The following is a 24,164-nucleotide window of genomic DNA, read 5'->3' as shown; positions in this document are numbered from 1 at the left end:
ATTTCCCAGAAAATTCCAAACTAAAACTGTGTCAAATTAAATAAAGTGATAAACGGGATTACAAGATCAGTTAGAAAATTGTTCAACGACTGAATTTACAGTATGCGGAGCTAACAAGAAACACACACAAACTCACAAGGTTCTGTGTGTGTGTGTGTGTGTGTGTGTGTGTGTGTGTGTGTGTGTGTGTGTGTGTGAACCTGGCAACATGACTGCATTCACAGCTAGTATCGCGCTGACATTAGCCAGTCAATACTGAGTCACACACATACGCATGGCGAGGATTGGAAGTATTGATTTTTTTGTGTGCGAGGGAGGAGTGAATAACCTCGATCACATGACGAGAGTCACTGCTGCAGGAAGCTGTGTGTGTGACTGACCGGCTGTTTACTGACGGACTTACTGACTGATCTGCTCTGTGAGTTGCAGACGGGCGGAAACTGGAAGGTTTATTAAGCGACTGTACAGACTGCTTTTTTTTTAAACGGCATATAAAACAGCATATGTACGTGTGATGTGGATCTACCCGATTCACTGGAGTTAACGACCACCCGGAGAACAGAGACTCCAGTCTGCACTGTAGCTCCTTACGGAGAAATCTGGTCTGGGACCTTTGGTAGGTACCAATGTTCAGCCCAGATTATATGCTCATGTGAAGGGTTTACAGATGCAGTCTTATCGGGGTTTCCCCGATTAATTTAAGACGTGTTTGACATTTAACAGTTAAAATATTAGGCTGTATTTAAGAAGTGGATGTAGTCATCGTGACGTCACCCATTGCTTTGTGGCCTGATGTTTTAAAGCCTTGAGTTCTGGGATTTCGCCATCGCCATCTTGGCTTTTTTGCAACCAATGAACGGAAGCATACACGCCGTATACGTCTCTGGTAGCGGCAGTGACCTGTCAATCACAGTAAGCCCGCCCTAAAGTATACCCTGCTTTATGGTCTGTTTGACTCTAAATGGACCATCGTTTACTAAATGAACATCATGCTGTATTGAAGAAGACTTGAAACTAGAGAATGAGATCATAAACTCATGTTTACAATGTTTACTGAGGTAATAAATCAAGAGAGAAGTAGAGTCATTTTCTCATAGACTTCTATACAACCAGAGGAGTCGCCCCCTGATGGACACTAGAGAGAATGCACATTTTAACCACGTCTCCCAAACCATGTTCTCATCCAGACTTATTTAGTTTATCAATCATCAACAAGGAGCCATGTGCAGTCGGGTGTTTGCAGAGCGCAGTGGGAGGAGCATGCGCTGGATTAAGAGTGGATTTAAAGACCGAGTCAAACTGTGTAACTGGTTGATTGACTTGCTGACTGAGACACTGAGGTGCAGAATGATTGGTTTACCAATGTGGGAACCGACTGGCTTAACAAGTAGCTGGTTCCCTAACATAATGGTTGGTATGATGCAATGTTTATCTGCTAAATGGTTACTGACTAGATGTTTTACCAGTTTAGGGACTGATTAACTTACTGACCGGCTTGTTCATTTACAGACAAACGGATTGAACCGGGTTGCTTATTTGGGTAACTGGATGGTTTGCTGACTGACTGGTTCAGTGATCTATTCACTGGCTGATTCAAGAATGGGTCACTTATTGCCTGAACCGTTTTACTGGTTAGTTTGTTTAAAGGTTTAGCAAATGTTTAACTACCAGTGCAGTTTGACGGGTTTTCTCAGTCATTTACTGACTGGTTGGCTGACTGGACTACTGAAACACTGCTAGTTGATTAAATAGTGATATTTATGAGATTCTAACATTCTCTAATAATAACACTGTAAACCTGCATTTTAAGCCGGTTATGAATGTAATCGAGTAAAAAGACCCAAATGAATACACGCACGGATCGAAACACATCGACACAAATTTTCTTTCTGAGAAGTGACCTGTGGTTTGCGGATCATTGTTTTCCGACGTGCGAACATCCTGCTGTGCTCATGAGTCGGCATCCGCGGTGACAACAACGTGTACTTATCTCTGCACGACGCACACAGATTACCGAAACATTGGCTTACCTCCGCGCGACAAAGCCAATTTTTCAAAGTACAACATAAAGACATGTGTTTATCCCCGCATGTCAAAGACAAACATTAAAACACGTCTTTATCTCTGCAGTGGTGACAACAAACACATTAGAGCCTCACTCATGTCAGCAAGAGGCCTTTAAATCACAGTTCACTGATCTGATGAGGTTACACTCTCGGGTGATAGATTTACTGATAGAATTTAGAAGTTTTGAAAGTTTAACACAAGTTTTCTTGTTTATTTCATTTCATTCTCAAGTCAGCTGCATGGAAATACACCATCTGTGAGCGTGTGTGTGTGTGTGTGTGTGTGTACGTACATTCAACATTTCACACTTCCCTTTTTACAGTATAACCTGAGCAGTGAAGGAAACCGACTGTGTGTTTGTGTGTGTATTGTTGGCGCACTAGTGTTATTTCCTTCAACAACACCAGGAGGCAACAACACACAATTCAAATTAGTATTTATTTTCCACCGTGACTAAAACTCACAATGTAAGATCTGGTCATGTGATAGATGTGATTGGATAACAATTTTCAACTTCTATGACCTTGTATTATCAATTTGCATTAATTTAAATATTTTATGTAATAGCCGGTGCACGACCTCCTCTGCCGATGGGTGCACGTTGTCCGCAAACAACATCGTGCACATACTCGAGCTGCGTACTTAGTTAAAACCATTAGAGAGGCTGTATGTCACCGTTTTGGTTGTTCGTGATGGGGTCAATACAACAGACCAGAGATGCTCTCAGGACTGTTTGGTGTGTGTTCTCACAAACACATACACACAATACACACATACACAAAAAAAAAGACACAATAAATACATGCATACCAGTGCAGACCTGGTACATAAAGCTTAAAATAACAAAAAAATATAGTCCCCAGAACCAAGCCCTGTGGAACACCACAAGACACAAAGTCTCCAACAGTGACGGTAAAACTTCTGTCAGTGAGGGAAGATGAAAACCAGTCTGACGCTGAGCCGGGTATGTCCACCCGATCACGTGGCCTCTTAATCAGGATGATATGGTCTACAGTGTTAAGCTCAGAGCAATCGCCTGCATTGCAGAGTGTATCGCTCAGACTCTGACTGATCTCAGCACAAACTCCTTAAACTTTTTCCTCGGTTATTGTCCTCCAGTTTCTCTCCCGAGTCTTCCTGACTCTGTGTGTTCATCAATTCAAGTCACACAAGTCAGGACAATATAAGCTGGCGCAGTCGCATCTCGGCCTTGTGTGAGATTGTGCCTATTGATGCATCTTTCCATCGACTGTCACGCTGTTGTAGTGCACCTAAAATGAGCTTACTTCATTAATAGAGCAGTGTGAGTCATATCTGGACTCCTACATGATCATTATAATCAACTGACATTAACTATCATCAGAAATTCATTTTAAAATAAATGCCACTCCAATCAGTTTGTCCACATTGTCAATAAATTATGTCATTCTCCCATCACTCAGCACTATTCCTAAAATAAACATTGATTTGAACATGTTTACCATTATTAATAGTGGTAGTAATAACAGTTCAGTGGTAATTCAGGTGGAATTACCCACCAACGTGGGTCAAGGGCCAAAAAAGTCCAGCTATCGTTGTAACAGAACTTAACACTGTACATAACTCATGACCCAGTTTATACACTCGTCCTGATCTTTACTATTTTGCTATTTTGTGTGAATCTTTACGTCTGAGTCTGTTCAACTTCTCATCACTTTCTAGAATCGGATTGCGTTGTTTTCACACACACACACACACACACACACACACACACACACACACACACACACACACACACACACACACACACACACACACACACACACACACACACACACACACGAGCAGCAGACATATCTATACTCATTTAACCAGACTGACCCAGCTCCAGTTTCAGCCTTAATAGGATCAACTCATAGATTTCAGCAGGGAGGAAGACACACACAGTCCTTTGTAGCAAACATGAGAGGATGCCACTGATTTACTTTCTCCCTGTGACCTCTGACCTTCACTCATACAAAATGCTACAACCTCACTATGACTGTGTGAAGGCAGCCTTGACCTTTGACCTACTCTCTGCTTGTTGTGGCGTTGATGGTCAAGGAGCCAAAGTGGACTCTGCTGCTCCCGACATCTATGGAGGCCAATCAAATCAAGCAAGAGGCTTCACTACTTTACCACTTATTTCCTGTTTTGATGTGGCAGAAACAGTGGGACAATGCCAAATGCAGAGGTTGATATTAGCGGCATTTAATTACAACCAACTACCAGGCGGCAACCTCCAGTTCTGACAAGTGAAGCCAATGCGGAAGTGTCTAAAACTTGCATTCTATCTAGTGTCCATCAGGGGGCGACTCCTTTGGTTGTATAGAAGTCTATGAGGAAATTACTCTACTTCTCTCTTGATTTATTACCTCAGTAAACATTGTTAACATGAGTTTATGGTCTCAATCTCTAGTTTCAAGCCTTCTTCAATACAGCATGATGTTCATTTAATACATTATGGTCAAATAGACCATAAAGCAGAGTATGCTTTAGGGCGGGCTTACTGTGATTGACAGGTCGCTGCCGCTACCAGAGTCGTATACGGCGTCTCTACGTCATTCAAAGTCAAACTGGGATATAAGTCACACGATTAGATAAATCGACCTAAAGTCCACCTTCACACAGACATCTACTTGGTTGAAGACGACCAAACCACATCAGACGATCCCAGGATAAATTTGATCCCTTTTGTTATGTTCTTTTTTATCTGACACTTTATGCTTTTTTGTGTGAAACGCTGGATCATTTCAACTCCTCAGGCCTCAAATACAACAACCTGAGGAGATCATCTGTCAGCATGGAAACGTATTTCAGCTGAGGAAAGGTGAACTGGCCATTATAACAGAAAGGGTTCGTCCACTGAGGAGCAGGAAATTGCTTCACTCGTTAAGCTTTTATCTGGATGGACATTTTTATAGTGGGGCATAAAAAAAAGGAAAAACAACATGACACCATATGAACACAGACAAACGCACAGGCACACAGACAGAGGACTCCCATGTCAGAGCAACGCAGACATCATTACATCATCATAATGTCCTGCAATCAGATTACAGCCTGGCTTCCATAACTCAGCGTGCCGGCTATATGATGCCTGAGTGTTTGTGTGTGTGTGCGTGCTCTGAACAACAGTGTCCTTTTGTCATGTTCAGTGTGTCTGCCTTTCACCATCCCTCGATATGTAAGCTTCGTTTTTATATGCATGAGCTGGTTTTTTTTTAAAAAAAGGGACAATTCACCCTAAAATAAAAAAATACCTATGCTTCCTCTTACCTGCCATGCTATTTATTGGTAAAGATTGTTTGGGTGTTGGCTTTAGATATATCGGCTGTAGAGATGTCTGCCTTCTCTTCAATAAAATGGGACTTGTGGTGCTCAAAGCCCCCCAAAACATACATTTGAAAAAAGTTAACAGCAATGTTTCTTTGCAGAAATCATGACCCCTTGTTGTGAGCAGTTTCATGAAGGAACTATTTTCTTTCTACCATAATTTTCTGAGAAACACTCCTCCGGTCCTCGTGTTTATCTTTATATCAGAATGTATAACAGATGGTGTTTTGTGATTTATCAATAACAGCAACATTTGACTTTGTGTGACCATGGACTCACTTGGCCAGCTGCTTCTCGGCGTCGGCGCAGAGCTCCAGCAGCCCCATGAGCACCGCCGACACGTCCATGTAAGGCTCCCACACGGTGAAGCCTCGGCCAATCAGGTCGATGGCGGTGCGGCGGATGGTGCTGTGGGGGGGCAGCTTGGGACTCGGGGGCTGCAGCAGCAGGAAGGTCAGCGCCTTACCTGCGAACGGCAGAAGCGGTGGAATCAGAGTGACGAAGAATAGAGTCGGGGAGGGGGTCGAAGCTCCAACAATGCTACAGCACATTTCATGTGATTTAATCAGCCATCATTTCACAATTTCTGTCCCTGCCTTTGCTGCCGGAGTGAATGCTATCAGGAGAAGAAGAAAATTAAGATGTGATAAAGGTGTAGCTTCTGCTCCATCGGCCGCCATGACGCCTCTTATTTCACATAGGCTGTGGTTACACTTGTCTTTTTGATGCGACTTTTGTCATCCGATCCTGCCGGGACGAATCAACTGTCAGGTCTGTACGCTCGGAGATCGGATCTTGCTCTCATTGGGATCCTGATCAGCCAGACCACATGCCGAACTGGCCCACATTGGGAGTTCCTCTCCCGGGAAAGAGCAAAGGGAAGAGAGGAGGAAAACCAGATCTGGAGCCCAGCCGAGACCTGCAGTCTGAATCCTGTTAAGTTAATGCTGATCAAAAATACATTGTCCTTATTTTGCTGCTTCAAAATAAAAGCTTCTACATAACAAAATAACAGGGACTTTTAATTAACAGCTGCTTCTTATATCAGATCACTATCCGATCAGGCAGGTCGAACTCAAGTGTTAAGTGTGGACACTCGTATGCGGACATAGCTGAGTTCCAATCACAAAAGTCAGATTAAAAAGACGAGTGCAAACACGGCCTTTGTTGGGGTTTGTGCTGAAATAGGACATTGAATCTGTACCTATGTGTTAAACTACCTGGGACAGTCCTCATTCAACACGTACATCAATGTGAATGTACCAGAGTTAGCTAAACGGCTAATTTGAAGCATTTACAGTCACAGCCCCGCCCACCGCAGCAACATGTTATTTCAATAAAGTAATCATAACTTCTTATGATCATGGAAAAAGAATAAATCCTAAGGTTTCAAACGAGGGTTTGGGTTGGAAAGATTCAACTCTGGTGCGCCTCTGCCTCTCTCTCTCTCTCTCTCTCTCTCTCTCTCTCTCTCTCTCTCTCTCTCTCTCTCTCTCTCTCTCTCTCTCTCTCTCTCTCTCTCTCTCACACACACACACACACACACACACACACACACACACACACACACACACACACACACACACACACACACACACACACACACACACACACACACACACACACACACACAGAGAGAGAAAGAGAGAGAGAGGATGCAGACAGCGAGCAGGATGGAGGTTGCTTCATAGCTGACCTGACATTTGAGCCAGTCTCTGTGGGGACAGGCTGACCATTAAGGCTCCTGAAAATATCCCCCATCCCTCAATAACACTACTACCCCCCCCCCCCCCCCCTCCCAGGTGTCTGTCTGTCTCTCTCTCTCTCTCTCTGCCTGTCTCACCCACTGAAGCCGGAGGTCCGGAGCAGATTCTTCACAAAGTGCTTCGAAAGGATAAAGTCGGAGGAAAATCAAGATGGAGAGGGGCAGAATAAACACCTGGTGTCTGGTTGTGTCAATGTCAACAAAAAAACCAACATGTATATACATGCAGTTATCATAAATGAACAGGTCATTCATTTATTTATTCAGAGTTCATTGATGTAGGCGCAGAACTGCATCGATGAAGTTCTGTCGAGCGTTCAGGGAGGCCCTTTTCTTCTTCTACTGTCGGAGATCGATACAGTTCATTGTGTTGTCACTTGAAATGTAGAAACATGTAATGTAAAACAGATCATTTACTATAAGTATTTATAATCCTGTGGTGGCTCTTAAGGTCCTCCAGTCTCCAGACACACAAAGCTAATGTCATCATCTGGATCTCCTGACATTAAATCATCAACCCGCCTTAAATGGCAACCCCCCCCCCCTTCCTTATTGGTTTAGATCTACACACACACACACAGTCTACGGATGGGGTTATGAAAGATATAGCTGGAGGCTAACCGTGTTAGCATTGCTGGGCACGACTGTTATAATATATAGCGGCAGCGACAGATAGAGCGCTAACTGTGTTAGCATCATTGTGCTACGTCGTTATGGGTGACATAGGCTGTAGGAGATGGACGTCTGCGCTAACATTGTTAGCAGCTATGTTGTGGCTGTTGGCGAAGAGACAAAGAGTCAGACATGCAGAGCCGGTGTGCGGTTGGCGACTCGGTGATAGGGCGGCGAACTTTGACCCTCATTTGGGGATCGACATGACGTGGGCAAACGGCAGCAAGGGCGGAAAAAAATCAATCATGTTTTTGTTACATTCATCGATATACATACAAACAGCGGAGTATAAATATCAGCAGTCATGTAGGGTTGGATGAACTTTGACCTCCAGTTAGTGATTAGTACAAATCATTGAGACCACCAACAGAAATCAATTCCACTCAGAGTTATGCTGTTCTTTTATGCTTTTTCTACCAAACTCTCTTCAAACATGCATCAGTTTGCAATCATGCAATCAGTTTTTCCTAAATGTTCCCCTTCTTCTACTGGAGCAGTTGTGTCTTAATTCAATATTGACAGAGTGCATGTTTGGAGCAGCGGTTACCAGTAGTGGTAACTTCTGTTTCTTGGTGTGTAATCAACTATTTTAAGGTTCACAGAAGGTGGACGTAACCGCGGCTGTCAGCCGGTCACCGAAGCGGTGGTGGGATTCTACTTTGTGGTGTCACCAGCAGATTAACCGATAAATAGTACCGCAAATTATTTATGCCACGCATCACTATCAAAATAATTGTATTGTAGAAAAACAGCCGTTGTATAACGGGGGCGGACAGCATTTACTTTGGGACGGTGGTGTAAAATACGATGAACGCCTTTTGCAAACTTTGCTGGGCCTCTGATAGGAAGTCAACATTAGTTTGAAATAAACTGATAATCAATAAATCAAGGTGTCTGTGTGGGAGGATGGGACGAATCGGTGGAATAATTTGGGGGACATGGGGCAAAAGGTCACCAGTCAGATTCAAACCCTTGACATTGATGATATGCGCGTACGTGCTTTTCCCACAGTCAAACTGCCCCCCCCCCCCCCAACACAGAGCGGGCCTCAGAGGTTATGAGGTCAAAGTGCATCGCTGTGTGAAGTGACAGTGCCTGTGGGTGGGCAGGTGTGTGTGTGCGTTTATAATAAACCTGACGGAGGTATAATCTCACATAACCATTTGCACGTAGAAGCTTCTATTTTTGTTTTTTTGTCCTGGACTATTGAAGATGGCTGTTAACAATCAGCGCTGTAATTGGCCGGATCGAGATTCAAATTTACAACCCCTCCTCTCTAGTCAGTGAGCAGGAAGTGAGAGCGGTCCAGGACTCGGGTCCATTTCTCACGGTGGACATCTCTGTTTAAAAAGGCAGGCCCGGACCCAAATGAACCAATAGCTATTGACAAAGCATCAGTTGGCCATAATGAGCCGTTAGTTAGAGCAGTAAACACGTCACATAAACACGGAGAGGGTGATTAGGGCAGGAGGAGGAGGAGGAGGAGGGAGGTAGGAAGGAAGGACGCAGGGTGGAATACAAGAGAGAGGAAAGGAGAGAGTGTGAAATAGTGACAGATCGGCGATGTCTAAAGTTTACCAGGCCGAGTCGACCACTAACACTCTCTCTCTCTCTCTCTCTCTCTCTCTCTCTCTCAAATGAGAGGTGAAGGTAAATCAATGAGGGGGACTTGGTTAGTGGACGAGAGCCAGATCAGACTCGCTGCAGGGAGAGAGAAGGAATTAAAAAAAAATAAGGAAAATATACGAAAAGAGAAAGAATTTAGTTCTAGTTCAACTGGCAATTGTACTGTCTAGCATGAATTGTGGCTTATATTGAAATGTTTAAAGGTTATATATATATATTATATAACTATAACTATTGGATTCAGAGCATTAATGTAGCAGCTATGTAAAGATATAGTGGAGCAATGTCTACCTGAGCAGAGAATGAAGTCACTCTTGCCATGTGTGTGTTGTTATCAGAGTTTTTCTTTGCTTTGTTTACGAAGCCGGGCCGGCCACGCGTGCATTTTAGTGCATGTTTCTGCAGGTGGGCGTGACCCACCGGCTAGCTGATGGCGGTACGGTGGTTTACAGTTTAGAAATACATCACGACAGACGTTGCAGAAGCGTAGTGTCCACCCTTCGGTTCGCTCTCAGGTATACACTGTTAGCTCTGTCAGCAGCTGTTAGCGCCATGTTGAGAGCCGTGCGGAGGCAACAGATATGCTTTGAATTCCATATGCAGCACCTTTAAGAAGTTATTAATCATTAACGAAACCTATCCTGCTAATCAAACGTAAACCCAAGATAAAGCTACAGTAACTATTACTATGTTAAACTAAAATACTGATTGCTACTATGGATGAAAACTTCAACTTCAATAGCACCTCTCAGCACCATCAATAAAATAAAAAATTAGCTTACAGCTATGATGTGATAAAATGTATCTTATTTGATTAATTAATTGATAACCATGAGGTAAAAATGAGGAGAAAATTGTAGACAAATTTCGAGACAATGAATGCGTGTTTGCACTGCTGTATAGAATATTAGAAGAAGAGTGCATCAAGATCAGTTGGTGGTGCTAATTCTCCAGCGAGGGTGCAGTGACATGACGCAATTAAAAGAGCGCTGTTCAAACCTCAAACGAGGTTTAGTTTCCAACACCCGCTTTTCCCCTGTTCAATTTTCTAGAATAGAAAAAAAAATAAATTTCCAATCGGCTCTCATGAATGTTTTAAAATGCCACCGTTCACGGCGAAACGGGCCTCAGAGGGCACTCCAGGTATTTTGACATTTACCGTGAGCATTATTGTCCAGAGACGATACACAGATGTACAGTTTGTCTCTTTTATCCTGTCCATGGACATCCCACCTTCCCTCTGTCATCATCTATCCTTCCTTCCTTCCTCCCTTAAGCGCAATCTCCCCCTCCGTCTTCCCTACACCCCCCCCCCCCTCGCCATATGAAAACATCAATCTATACTCTGCTGTATAGACTACTGTACCCTCCCTCTCTCTGGGTGGACAGCTCTCATTCATCACACGCACTGCGCTGTATGCCAACAACACCGATCCATCTTTCAATTTCATAACAGGGAGAGGAGAAAAAGAGGGGGGGGGAACAACAGACTGAAATGAGAGCTGGAAAAAAAGAACAGAGCGAAAAGGAGAGAGGGATAAAATGGACAAAGGGGCAGGAATGAAAGCAGCATTACAAGAATAAAAAAAAATGTCCTCCATCGCATGCTTTTTACAGTCATCTGTAACTGTCTGATGGAGCTTTATATTAAGCAATAACACGTTTTACAGGGTTCAGCCTCTTTGTGGGGTCAGGTCAAATAGCTGGGTGAGTTTTTAAAGGAGCAGCCTCCTCAGTTAAGGTGGTGGTGAACGTCCTCCAGTTGTTCAAACGCCTACATACGACAGGAGTGGCATGACGTTACAGCCTCAACCTCTTGGCAAAGAGGAGGCCGGGGTGGATGAATGGGTCTACAAAGAGCGCGGACTTGACATGGGAGACGGGTGTTTGTTTCCCCATTTCCATTCCGCAGGACGTGTAGTCAGAATGACATGTCTCGGGGCAAGCTGCGCAAGCCTCCTTCAGCTTTCCAAATACACATGATCAATCACTTGTCTCACAGTCCGACTGAAAGTAAACACACAAAGTAGCAGCCCTGGAACGGCCATTATGTCTAGGGGCATAGGGATCTGCATCCGGCTGTGGAGAGCAGCAGCAGGACCACCAGAGGGAAAGTAAGTCCTCTTACCATTTCACATAGCTCCTCGTCTGTGTACTCGGGTTACAATAAATGCAGTCCTCATAATAGTCCACGGGATGACCTGAACTTTGAGTTTAGTTTTTTTACTTTCACACCCCAACGTTACGGCGATCAGCTGGGAAAGTTGAGTTGAGCCAAACCATGCAGTGGAAATTAGGCCTTAGTCTTGTTAACGTCTTCTTTGATTCGTGGTTGAAACGAGAATCTTTCAAATATCGTATTGTATTTTATCTGGGCAAAGCTGTAGTGTGACTGCTGGATGTTAAGACAACATTAAACATTGATGACTATGAGAGGTTTGGTTTATTCTGTTAAAAATAAGCATCATACAGGATCACATTGTCCAAATGAAACACAGCCAGACGGGTACGTGAAAGGTTATAATAGTGTGGAGCGAGCTCTACTCAAGGGGATCAATTAAATTTGGAGTTGTTCTCATCTAATGACATGGGCTTGGGGTTTTGTGTGTGTGTGTGTGTGTGTGTGTGTGTGTGTGTGTGTCCAGTGAGTCCAAACAGGTGAGCTGACCACTGTGCACAGGGCCAACATCACGCTCCACAGTCTATCAGCGAGAGAACAGGCTCTGTCGCTGGGCGGATGGCCCCAGAGGCAACCAATCAGAGCTCAGGGGCAGCAGGATGGAAGAGCGGCTCTGCTTAGTGCAGGTTTGATGCCCACCAAGGTCCAGCGCTGCAGGCACGGCGTGGCACAGGCTGGGCCCAGTGAGTGTGTGTGTGTGTGTGTGTGTGTGTGTGTGTGTGTGTGTGTGTGTGTGTGTGTGTGTGTGTGTGTGTGCCAAGCTCCTTAAGGTGTCAAGCTTGGTGGGTGAAAATCAATCCCATCTCTCTCCTCACCTCTAATCCAACACCGAAGTTTCTACTTTGACAGTTGTGTAGTTCTGAGTTTGGAAACACTGTGGTCCTGGACCCAGACATTTCAGTATCTCACTAAGGGTGAGAGTAATGTGAGGCCACACATATATGCACATGTACATAATATGAGATTAAGTCACAAACCCAAAGGCTGGTTGTGGGGTCAAGACCTCACCAAAGTTATTAGATTCAGTTGCTAGGGACCAAGGATGCCTGGACCAAATTTAATAGCAATCCATCCAACAGATGTACTATTTTACCCCAAGCCAAAACTGTCAGCCTCATGGTGCAGTGGGAAAGGTCAGGTGATCAAAAAAATTAAATCTCGAGGAACTGTGAATGGCAATCGTCCAACCGGCAGACACTGCCATCCCAAGGTGGGTATACTGTAGGTACTCGGTACCTTCAAGGTATCTACAGAAATAACCCAGTCCCAAGTAGTATCAAAAGTTCTCCAGTGAAACGATGCCTGCAGAAGATCCTTTCTGGACCCAGATCTAGAAAAAAAACAACTATTTGTATGGTTTCGCTCGCAGGCAATCACCCCAAGCGTTCTTTGCTCTAATGCGCCATGTGATTGGCCCACTACAGCAGCAACCACAGCTCATACAGTCTGTGGGGTGGTGAAGTCAAGCACTGTGATTTGACAGAGTTGGCAGTTCATCGCGACATAATGCCAGAATTAGAAAAAGAAGGTATCAAATGAAGTACTCTATTTATCATAATCACTTTAAGTGTACTGTTATTGTACTTTTTTAAACGATACCCAGTCCACACGACACACTGCTGCTGTGACTAAAAAAGAACAATAGGGAACACTTGTTGGAAAAAACGTCCAGGCCCTAATTATGGTCTGTGCAGAGGAGGCCATGCAAAGGGAGTCAGTGATCAGAAACCAAAAGGTGGAAAAGAATGTTTCTCCGTTTCTGGCAGTGGCGATAATGGAGATACATTACTGACACTGCCGTACTTTGTCTGATCCAACCGAGCATGTAGCTGCGTTTAACTGAACCAAGTCTAAACTGCAGCGAAGTCAAGTGACACAGAGACAGCCCCGATAACACCAGCAACAATCCAGGAACACTGGTGCATGCTGGGAGGCCTCCCTACATGCCTACCTCGGGATGCAAAATACATATGTTGATATGCAGAATGGCCATGAGTGTGTCATCTCTGTACATACATGTGTGTCTGGCCAGAGAGTAGTTGGATGACCCTCCGCTCGTCAGCCCGAAGCCCTCGGGCGCCTGTCCGCCGGCTCGAGCCCGCGCCACACCCTTTGAAGGTTCTATCTCAGCGCCAAACTCGGCCCCGATGACCCCCAGCAGCACGATGGCGGTGGCTTGTTTGCGGCGCTCCTCGTACGAGTTGGAGATCTTCTTGGCGTTGGGCGGAAGGTTGGACAGACAGCCTGGTAGAGACAGAGAGAGACGTCAACAGGTTCGTTGATTTAGCAGTATTCCATCTGGTCTCCATGCTTAGTTTATTATTTGGGTTCTTAGTTCTTAGTTCTATACTTTAGTCACATGGTGACATCTCCATGTCAACTGAACAAACTTAATTCATTCCAAGCACAAATTAGCTTCCAGACTAAATGATTAAACATTTTTGTGCATTTCATAGTTTGTTGGTTTCAAAGGGTATAAAAGTTAATTTCAGGTTGATCAAATGATCTTAATTCAAGATTCACCGCCACTAATGTTTGAAAAATATGCAGAACAATACAGTTCATATATAGTAGGGATTTTTTATATTTTCTGTCTCCCAAAATTCTCATGAGCACAGCAGCTACACCCTTACTAAACTTTTATATGAATTTGAGAACGATACTTTTGTGTTTCATTTTAAGGTCAAAATATATAATGTAAAAATATAACAAACTTCAAATGTATCAATATATTTGTGGTAGATAAAAAAAACATATCAAACAAATGCCACCCACAACTGCCTTTGCAATTGAAGTGACTCAAAGTATTATACGATATAATAAAATACACTACAGCTATAACAGTATAACATGGTAACATTGAGGACCAGCTATATACTGTACACACAACACAGCATTTTAATTTGCCTCATGTCCCCAATGTGCCTTCTGCAAAAACCATGAATGCAAAACATAAAAAAAAACCTGCCAACAGCTCCATCTAATGTCGGTCACATGATAAGGGAACCTCATTTACATGCAAAGCTGCAGGACCTGAAACACATAACCTAGAAGATGCTGCGTTCAAGGCACGTTATTGCTTTTAGTGACTTCCTGCATTTAGATAGCAACAGTAGTTCATATTGAAAGGTCTGGAGATACTGCGGGTCTGTTTATTTCCTTCCTCTGACACGTTTAAGAGATGTTTTAGCTGAAAAGAGAGTCCGGGTGGTGGTGGTGGTGGTGGTGGTGGTGGGGGGGGGGGGGAAGACCCCGTTCTCATTTCTTTCTTTTTCTTTCTTTTCATGGTGGTTAAAAAAAAAAAAACACAAAAAAAGCAGCAGGCCTGTGAGTCTCCATTGAGCCGATAACAAGTGAACAGGCACACTTCTATTGTCCTGGTATTAACCATTACTCACACACACACGTGCAGGCACACGTCTTTGTCCCGCTGAAAGCCTTTAGTCACAGTGCGTGCGCACGCACACGCACACACCCCTCTGGAAGGACTTGGGACACGTGCAACTGGAAACCATTTTGGTGTGTGTGTGTGTGTGTGTGTGTGTGTGTGTGTGTGTGTGTGTGTGGGCGTGTCTGTCCATTGTGTTGCCCAAGACGACCCCAAAATAACCTCTTTTGTGTGTGTGCGCGTGTGACAGGCTCTACACAGTGGGGAACTGCTACAGCCCTGAGAGGAATACAAGAGTGTGTGTGTGTGGGACCAATAAGTGTGTGTGTGTGTGTGTGTGTCTGTATGAGTAACACAGTGGGAGATGAGAGCTCCTTACACCCCTTGGATCAAAGGCCCAATAAGGACTACATAAAACCTGTGTGTGCATGTACCCCACACACACACACACACACACACACACACACACACACACACACACACACACACACACACACACACACACACACACACACACACACACACACACACACACACACACACACACACAAATTTCTCTTTTTTATTTTCTCTCACTCTGGATGAGTGAGCACAGCATTGTTATGGATTTGAATTGCAGGGGAACACGCACGCACACATGCGCACACACACACTGTCTGTGAGGAGTAGGGGGTTAGCGAGCACACTGGGTGTGATGAATAGAAAGAGGGAGTTAGTTGGTCACTGCTGTGTCTACTTCCTGTTGATCTTCACAGACTTTCCTCATCACGTGTTGGATTTGTTAACGTCACCTATGATCCTCAATGGGGGGGGAGTGATTACTGAACACTGAAGGATGACGACCACTCAGGATAACAGGACACTGTTTATCTTTTAAAACTGTTCAATGACTCAGCTGGTGAGTTGTTCCTGAAAACAGGTGACACCGAAATCAAACACATCTTTGTTTAAATGCAGTGGAATTAGAGAATAACTTCATGCATCTTGGCCGGATGAGACAGCTATCTGATCAAAAAACAGCTGATTGTAAATTCGTTGCAAACCCAAGATGCATTCTAGACAGATGTTACAGAGGTGGAAGTGGATCCTTCCTTTACTCCTTCCAGGTGTAACTGTATCTGACTGTCCCTTGAGATTAGAAAGTTGAAGTGAGACTGAAATGATCAGTCGCTCTTCCCTTCTCGTTAAAGTGGAAGGCTGAACCAAATGGTTGTGTTGTTGTTGTTTTTTACATTTAGAGCCTCTATTGAGGTTTTTGTGGTTATATAAATGTGGTTATATTATATAAGGTGCTGTTAGACTGCTGCTAAACTGCCCCGTTAATACAGATGCGTGCCTCCCTCTGTGTGCGGGTCCGAGCTCTCTCCCTACATGCTTCAGTCTCCCCTTCATCCAGAGCCAGGGCCCAATCAAGTACTCTGTGCCAGCTGTGCCAGCATTTTTACTTGCGCGGATATTTGGTGTAATAGCAACCAGATGCAACCAATGAGTCTCAGCTGAAAAGATGCTGTGCCTCCAGAATGCTTTGGCGGACGCCTAACTGTATTTTTTGGGATTACATTTAAAAAAACGATTGTCCTCCAATATTTTGACCAATGTTTGTTTCTCAGTCCATTTTCCGACCTCAGGAGCCCCTCCCCCTATATTTCCATATTATATCCTGGTGCTTTTTTTTTAATAATGAGATTGCTAAGGGCCAGCTGTCATTTGGAAAAAGGCCCAGCGGCCGGCTCTGATAAATGGATTACAGATGGCATCCATCCCCGGGCCAGACTGGGCCAGTAGATAACAGAATTAGAGATAGACTCCCAACCAGAATCACTAAAAAGTTGAGATTTACAGAGAGAAAGAGAAAGTAGAGGGAGGGAGGGACGGATTCAGACAGAAGGAAAGGAGCCGTTGAGTCATATACAAACCTAAACCTTTATACAAGAAGGGAGGGTAGTAGAAAAGATTAATTTCATACTTCATAGTTAAATAATTCATAGAATATTAACAGGCGAGAGTAGAGGACGAGTGTACAATGTGTGGCTTGAAAGCGTATATGCACTGGTGTGTTCACTACCCACAGTCAATAAACAGTAAGCTTCTGATTGGATGGGCACCCGTCATTGGTGTTCGCTGGTGACGTTCAAAATGAATAAACGTGTTGTGAAAACACAAAGTTCTCCTCAAACATGCAACTAAAAATCGGTCTCTAGGAAAACAGTAAAGTTGAGATGAGAGACGGGCTGTGCCGCTGCAGAAACATGTTTTCTGGACCAAAATCCTGCACTGATCTTATTTTGAAGTTTTATTTACATTTCCTTTAAAAAACACAACTTATAATAAAGTATTCCTTTTAAAATGAAGCCCGGTATTACAATTAACAAATGAACTTGAGGCATCAGCATGTGTTTTTCAAATCCAGTGTCAGATTCATAATATTGAGCAAAATAATACCGTAATGATGTAACAATAACTCAAGCAAGCCTGTAACTTCCGTCTTCAAAATCCTTTGTTACAGTCTCTGTTTGATTTGCTCACTAAAATCTCTCTGAGTGTCATGTACGCCGTCGTTAACCAGATAAAAGAAGAGCGCCGATCAAAACGTTGATGCATTTATCTGCGTTGCCTTCAATTATTACCATGTGCTCACAGCAATATGATTTATGAGCAGCAAGTGTTTTGTTCACCAGGCTGCATATGTACTAGGGCAGGGGTCTTCAACGTTTTTCAGCCCAAGGACCCCCAAACTAATAGAGAGATGGAGCAGGGACCCCCTACTATATACAGTATATTGTATAAAATTGTGTTTTATATTAAACTGGGCCTAGTACCATGTATAAACATACCTTGTTATTGTGTATTCAATACTAAGCTATTCAAATAATACACAGGTTCATATATTCATGTTTTTATTTTAAAGGTACAGTGAGTAGGGTGGCCGTGCCACTGCCATTTAGAAACACACCTTGCATGATAATCATGCATACAAGCTATTCAAATTCACGTTTTTATTTTAAACATAAATGTGGAAACAAAAATGAGTGATGGCCTATTAGTACCACTGCCATGCATGAACATACCTGTTATCTTTCATACAATACTGAAATATTAAAATAATGGACAGATTCATGTTTGAAAAAAAAATCAACCCAAGGACCCCCTGTTGAAGACCTCTGTACTAGGGTATGGATACCTGACGGAACCCGAAGGATGGGGCCGGGTTCAGATGTTCATGTTCAGGTTCTTTCTACTTGACCTGGTGCTTCTTGTTTGTAAATATCGTGTTAATAAAAATAAATGAAAGCGATGGACCTACTGTCTTTCTTTGGCTACTTCTTGTTGAGTGCTGCTGGGGTTTGTTTTTTAAGTGACTAAAGAATTACTGTGAGCACGGTAACAACACTTGCGTGGTTAAACCAGAACGAGCCCGAGCTGTACCTGAGGGGAAGATCTGCAGAAACTATTCAGGGCTGAAAGAACTACTGTGACCTCCTCTGAAAAAATTATGTATCTATGGTTTGATTTTGGGCAACGATGTGTATGTACTACATGCTTTTTAAATGTACGTTTATCTGTAAGTGTAGTTGTAGGGGTTTTCTTATTCATGATAAAGAAGCTCCGACTTGATTGTGTCCACCTCTTCGTAGACCGACGTAAAGGGAAATTCTTTACCCGAGTCTCATTACTAATTATGATATACGCCAACCATTATAACCCATTCAATCAAAGCCTTTCAAGACATTCTTGTATCATCTATGTTTACTACCTCAGTTGAAGACTCATCTCACACATCTTTCCTTTCCACACAAAATAAAGTAACAGAGGACAAAACCTGCCTGCTGAAGTAAAACAGAGCAGAGATCAAACTTTAGTGGTTTCTAGTTTATTAAATATAAATATATTTACAGTAATTATTTCACACTCTGAAGCGTGCTGGAATGTAGATTCAAACTTTACTTTAAATTCTAGAAGATCCCAAAGGTACCAAATAAGATGGCATACATGGAAGAAAACACAGTAAAGAGGACTTTTATGATGCAGTGGTGCATCCGTAAAAAAGAAAGAATCCAAGACCTTTTAACGACTTGCAGATGCCCTGAACTTCTTTCATTTGAGAGATGTGAGCTTTCCTTGCGGACGTTCGTCAGGTAGCATCACTACCTGCGGCTTCCCGGCCCTTGTGGACGGACTGATTGACTTTTGAAGCCTATCGATCGGCTTCCTTCACGACCGGCAGATCTATTATAATGACATTGTATCTAAATCCTATTTGTTGGCCAACCTGCTCCCAAACATAACCCAATAAACTAAAGAGGGACGGACGAGCTCGCCTCAGCTCGGCTAAATCTTCATAAAAACCACCGACGGATCGGGATAAAAAGGCTTTCTGGCTGGAATGACATTATCCATAAAGGAAGGAATCTATAAAAAAAAAAAAAAAAAAAGGGCAGGATGGAGTAATGCAACAACCTGTGGAGTCCATGCAATCACGGTAAAAATATGGATGTGTTAGGAAAAAATAACAAAAATGTTACTGAGCAGAAGAACAAAACTCTTTCCCCTTTAAACACACAAACACACACACACACACACACACACACACACACACACACACACACACACACACACACACTTAATTAATGCAACACTAATGCTTTGTTTTGTTATTGTCTTTACATTTAAATACTTATATTTTAATGTTTGCTTGAGGTTTTGCTTTTGACTACGCATAAATCAAGAGTTTGATTGACAGAATGATGACGTGGTTGTTGGAGACACACAGTGATGGTGTGAGAAAGAGAGGGAAAGGAAGAGATGAAAGGATGTTCATGGAGGAAAGAGGGAGAGAACAATGAAGGATGGGTCAAAGAAGTAGGGATGTAGGAAACCATGAGAGAAAAGGTTAAGAGGGTTAAGAATGGGAAAGGTAGGATGAGAGAGAGGAAAGGCTAGAAGGAAAGGAAAAGAAAGAACAACAAAAAAGAAAAGAGACAAAACAGAGGGATGATCGAGAGACTAAAAAAGACGACAAAAAATGAAGAGGGAGGTTAGAATGATGCAAAACAGAGGGTGGGGAAAAGGATCAAGCGAAAGAAAGAAGCTGATTTCTTTGTTTGAATAACAGTAATCAATATAGCAGCACACACACACACACACACACACACACACACACACACACACACACACACACACACACACACACACACACACACACACACACACACAATGATTAGGGTCAGCTCTCCACCAATTAACTTCACGTTCAAACAACCTGCTTGTCAAGATAATAAAAGATGTTCATTTATCTTCAGTATTTCATTTAGGCACAATTTAAACACACAAAAGAGTGCGTTTGTTCAAAATCAAATACTAACGTTCATTTATACTAAGTACGACGTAAAGATCAGCATGTAGTGCGCTCAGACTGCATAGAATGTGGATGTATAATAGATTGGCCAGAACAACCAGAGTCTGGCTGTATAGAAGTCTATGAGAAAATGACTCTACTTCTCTCTTGATTTATTACCTCAGTAAACATTATAAACATGAGTTTATGGTCTCAACCTCTAGTTCAAGTCCTCTCGTGATATACATTTGAGAGAGAACCCTCACAATGGGAGGGTTTACTGCAGGGCCGTTGCATAAAGATGTTACCTGATAGTGCTACATTAAATCTGTGTTGAAATTGGCAGCATGAGCGCTGGTTAACCCGTTAAATATGGAGCTAACAGCTGACGTACGGGGGTTGCTTTGAGTTATGTTATGATGTGTTCAAGCTCTATTCTGTAAAAATGTGTATCAGGCAAAATTCAATTTTAACATTACTATGATTACATGACATAACATTTAGTTTTTGGTGAGAATTGGCTGATCATTAAGGATTAATGACAAATTAACAAAAGCCAGTATGCAAACGTTAATAAAGAAGCGTATGTTAAAGTACATTAATGTATTGTTCTGTCTTTGTTTGTTTAAACATGGCATCTATGAAAAGTTGTAATATATAATGCAATGAATTACTGCCCAGCCCTACCTAAAATATGGACATATAGAATACATATAATAAAGAGATGTCTATTTGTTAATTGCGATGATAAAAACAGTTTCCATCACGTTTACTAGTAACCCTCCCGAGGAAATCAAACCGACAACCTTCCCAGCCCTCCCCTCTAGAGCTGCAGCCCCACCATCTTCCCATGACGCACCTCCAATCTGCCTCCATTGGTAATCAATGGGAGACTGGTAAAACCTGATCACCAGGGACTGAGGGAGGGGATCAATAGCAGCAGGAAACCGATGTGAGAACGAAGGAGGGTGGAAGAAAAGTGAAGGACAGGCAGTAAAATGCTGCAAGAGGAAAGGTAAGAACATGAATATGTAGAAAAGTACTCGAAAACAAGCAGACAAACAGAACTCTGAAGGCAGCCTCAAGCCAAGCCTTTAAATGTCTCTGGATGAAGAAATAGTTCCATAAAACAAAAGAGTGCTGGTGATGTGGGAGGAGGGGGTAAACACTGTCCTTACAACAAATGTCAGGAGACAGAAAATCGGGGGAAATAATTGAAAAACACAATTAAGTTGATAGAGAAAAAAGATTTGGAGTCCTGAAACGGTGGCTGCCCTTCCAACCGGCCCGAGTCCATCTGAAGGTTAAGTGTATTTTACTGTCTTAAGACGCAGACAGGGGAGCTATCTGTGCTTAGCTGGAAACACAGCGCTCCAATTAGACGGTACGAGAGGGGGGGGGGTCAGGGGGCATCCAGAGGAGATACCGCAAACAGACTGGATGCAAGTTTGTAAGAGGAGACCGCACAGCATCAAACTGCTGGTTCTTACTAGTCCTTTAACTGTGGGTCTCTGCTGATTGCCCATCAGTTATCATCCTCCTTGTGTAGTCGTTGTGCAAACTACCCTTTGACAATCCCTCATATCTAAGGACAAGGCCTACATCATGATCCAATCGATCAATGCAGCAATACAACGGCACCTTAATAACATCCAAGGCCAGAAATAATCTGTCAAACGAACAGAAAGATACGCATCTACACCTGGTCTGCACTGTCGCACGCTTAGACCGGAATCTTCTGCGGGTCTTGAACACTGCTATCTGGAGACTAAAGACTTCTGAATTCAACAATTTGGCTTCATTTTAGCACATTGACCATACACTGTCCCGCCAGTTGCCGGGCTTTGACTTTGCTAACGTGCCTGACTAGTGCTAGCGTGTTCCCATTTTTTTGATAAAACACCTCTCCTAGCTTTTAAAACTATATCAGGCATAAGATGTCTTTTTATATGTCTAAACGTTAAGTTACCTCGTCTTTAAGTCATTATTTAGTTTATTTCATTTTATTTGTGTCTTCAAGATTTTGTACATTTCCTTTCTGTTCAGCAACTAACAAGCTTCTCTGTACACAAAACATCCAAGCGCTTGCCTCTTAGCATCAAGCCAGGAGTTGGGCATCTTCACAATCATGCATTTCTTGGTCCAAACTCTGTGACAGGTCACTATCAAGGGCCACTTGGAACCAGCCTCTTCCACATCCGAGTAGCTTCCTGGCTGACCTGCCGTTGGGGGGGCAGGGGCGGGGGTTACCACCACCACGTGGTTGCGTAGACTTTTGGCAGCGCTTGCCATTCACAATAACACAAACTGGCAGGAACTACCATTGGCAGTATGGTGTATGCGCTATTAATCATTTTGATTAAAATATATCTTTTTAGAATGTATCTTATGGTATTTTGGAAATGATTACACATTTTGAGGATTACAGTACATGCAGATAAACTTTACATCATAGGTCAATACTAAATAATGAGTTTTCCAGTTAAAATTGTAACTTACTATCTCATACTTTCGACTCATATATCATCATTTCCACTAAGCGCCATCATCTGGACACATGCACTTTTCTACATCCCCCCAAATCACATTGACTTTGCTCCACTTTACAATTCAGTACTACCGTGTGAAGGCACGGCTTGGCAATAATGAAAGCATGAGGTCTTATTTTTTCTTCCTTCTTTATCAATGATGCGTTTGTTTTGCAGTTTAATTTACGATCCGACAGGTTTTTAATACAACCGATGTTTTCGTCACTCTGCGGCTGTCAGATTCGGGGCGTTAATGGAGCGGTCTGAAAAATGTCTCTGGATGTTAATTTCCCTAATGCAGAGACAGTGCGCGACCTCCATCGCACCACTTCTTCATAAAGAAGGAATTGCTTTTATTAAAGCCACCGCAGCTTAGGCGCACCCTCCTCTCGCTCACAGACGAATCAAAGCCATTGGCCAGAATTAGATTTACACTCCGCCAAATGAAAAGCATTACAACTTAAGAGTGAGAGGGAAGAGAAAATGATCTTCCTATCACACAGACAGGCGGGCAAGGACTACAGAAGACGATAAGTGACAATGACATCCTGCAGAACAATTCAAATGTTGATAGAAATACAACAAGTTCTCAGAGGAATGAACGACCCATCATTTCAGAGATATTAAACATGACTACTAAGTCAATTCATCAATGCATTGGTAATGTTTTTTGCAGTAGCATGTAGTAAGTGGCAGGTAAAATAGGGTGGCCGTGGCTAAGTGGAGAGCAGGGCTGTCTTTCAATCAGAGGGTCGTCGGTTCGATCCCCAGCTCCTGCTCCACTAGTCTCATGTCAATGTGTCCTTGAGCAAGACACTTAACCCCAAAAATTGCTCCCGTAGCTGTGCCTACGGCGTGTAGATACTGAATTGTAAGTCGCTTTGGATAAAAGCGTCTGCTAAATGACTAATGTAATGTAATGTAAAATAGGTGGACGTCCAAAGCTCAAGACTTTGACAAAGGAGATCGTGGTTCATGTCCTGCGGCCATGCTGTTCTTCAAATTCTATCTAGGAAAAAAACTTTGGTGAAGATGTGGAAGATGGTGGTTTTGGTTACCAGTTGGTAACAGAACCAACTGGTAACAGAACAGACACCGTCCTGCAGAGAGCACTCAACAACCCGCCATATTGGTTCTGAAAATGCGTAACCTGACTTTGTCCATGATGTCTAAAAATTTCTAAATTTTAAAAGTGCGTCAAACGTCTTGAGCAAATTGGTAACCCAATTTACTTCTTCTTCTTTTACTTT

The 24,164-nt window shown here is 43.0% G+C and overlaps 1 protein-coding gene across 4 annotated transcripts in view; it reads right to left on the bottom strand.

Annotated features, from left to right (window-relative positions):
- The window catches only part of LOC137868939 (WD repeat-containing protein 7), a 108,178-nt gene that overhangs the window by 22,010 nt on the left and 62,004 nt on the right, over positions 1–24,164 (bottom strand). For all 4 annotated transcript variants that reach the window (XM_068705981.1, XM_068705985.1, XM_068705984.1 and 1 more), the window contains 2 exons: positions 13,680–13,907; positions 5,701–5,887 (listed from right to left, as the gene is read on the bottom strand). In XM_068705981.1, the coding sequence (XP_068562082.1) occupies positions 5,701–5,887; positions 13,680–13,907 (415 nt within the window). The remainder of the gene's footprint in view (positions 1–5,700; positions 5,888–13,679; positions 13,908–24,164) is intronic.

The sequence above is a fragment of the Cebidichthys violaceus genome, unplaced genomic scaffold (genome assembly GCF_023349555.1).
Source record: "Cebidichthys violaceus isolate CVI_PGR_0920_01 unplaced genomic scaffold, fCebVio1.0.p SCAF_12, whole genome shotgun sequence".
Taxonomy (NCBI): domain Eukaryota; kingdom Metazoa; phylum Chordata; class Actinopteri; order Perciformes; family Stichaeidae; genus Cebidichthys; species Cebidichthys violaceus.
Note: the sequence above shows the minus strand (reverse complement) of the source record. Positions and strands in the feature narration are given on the sequence as shown.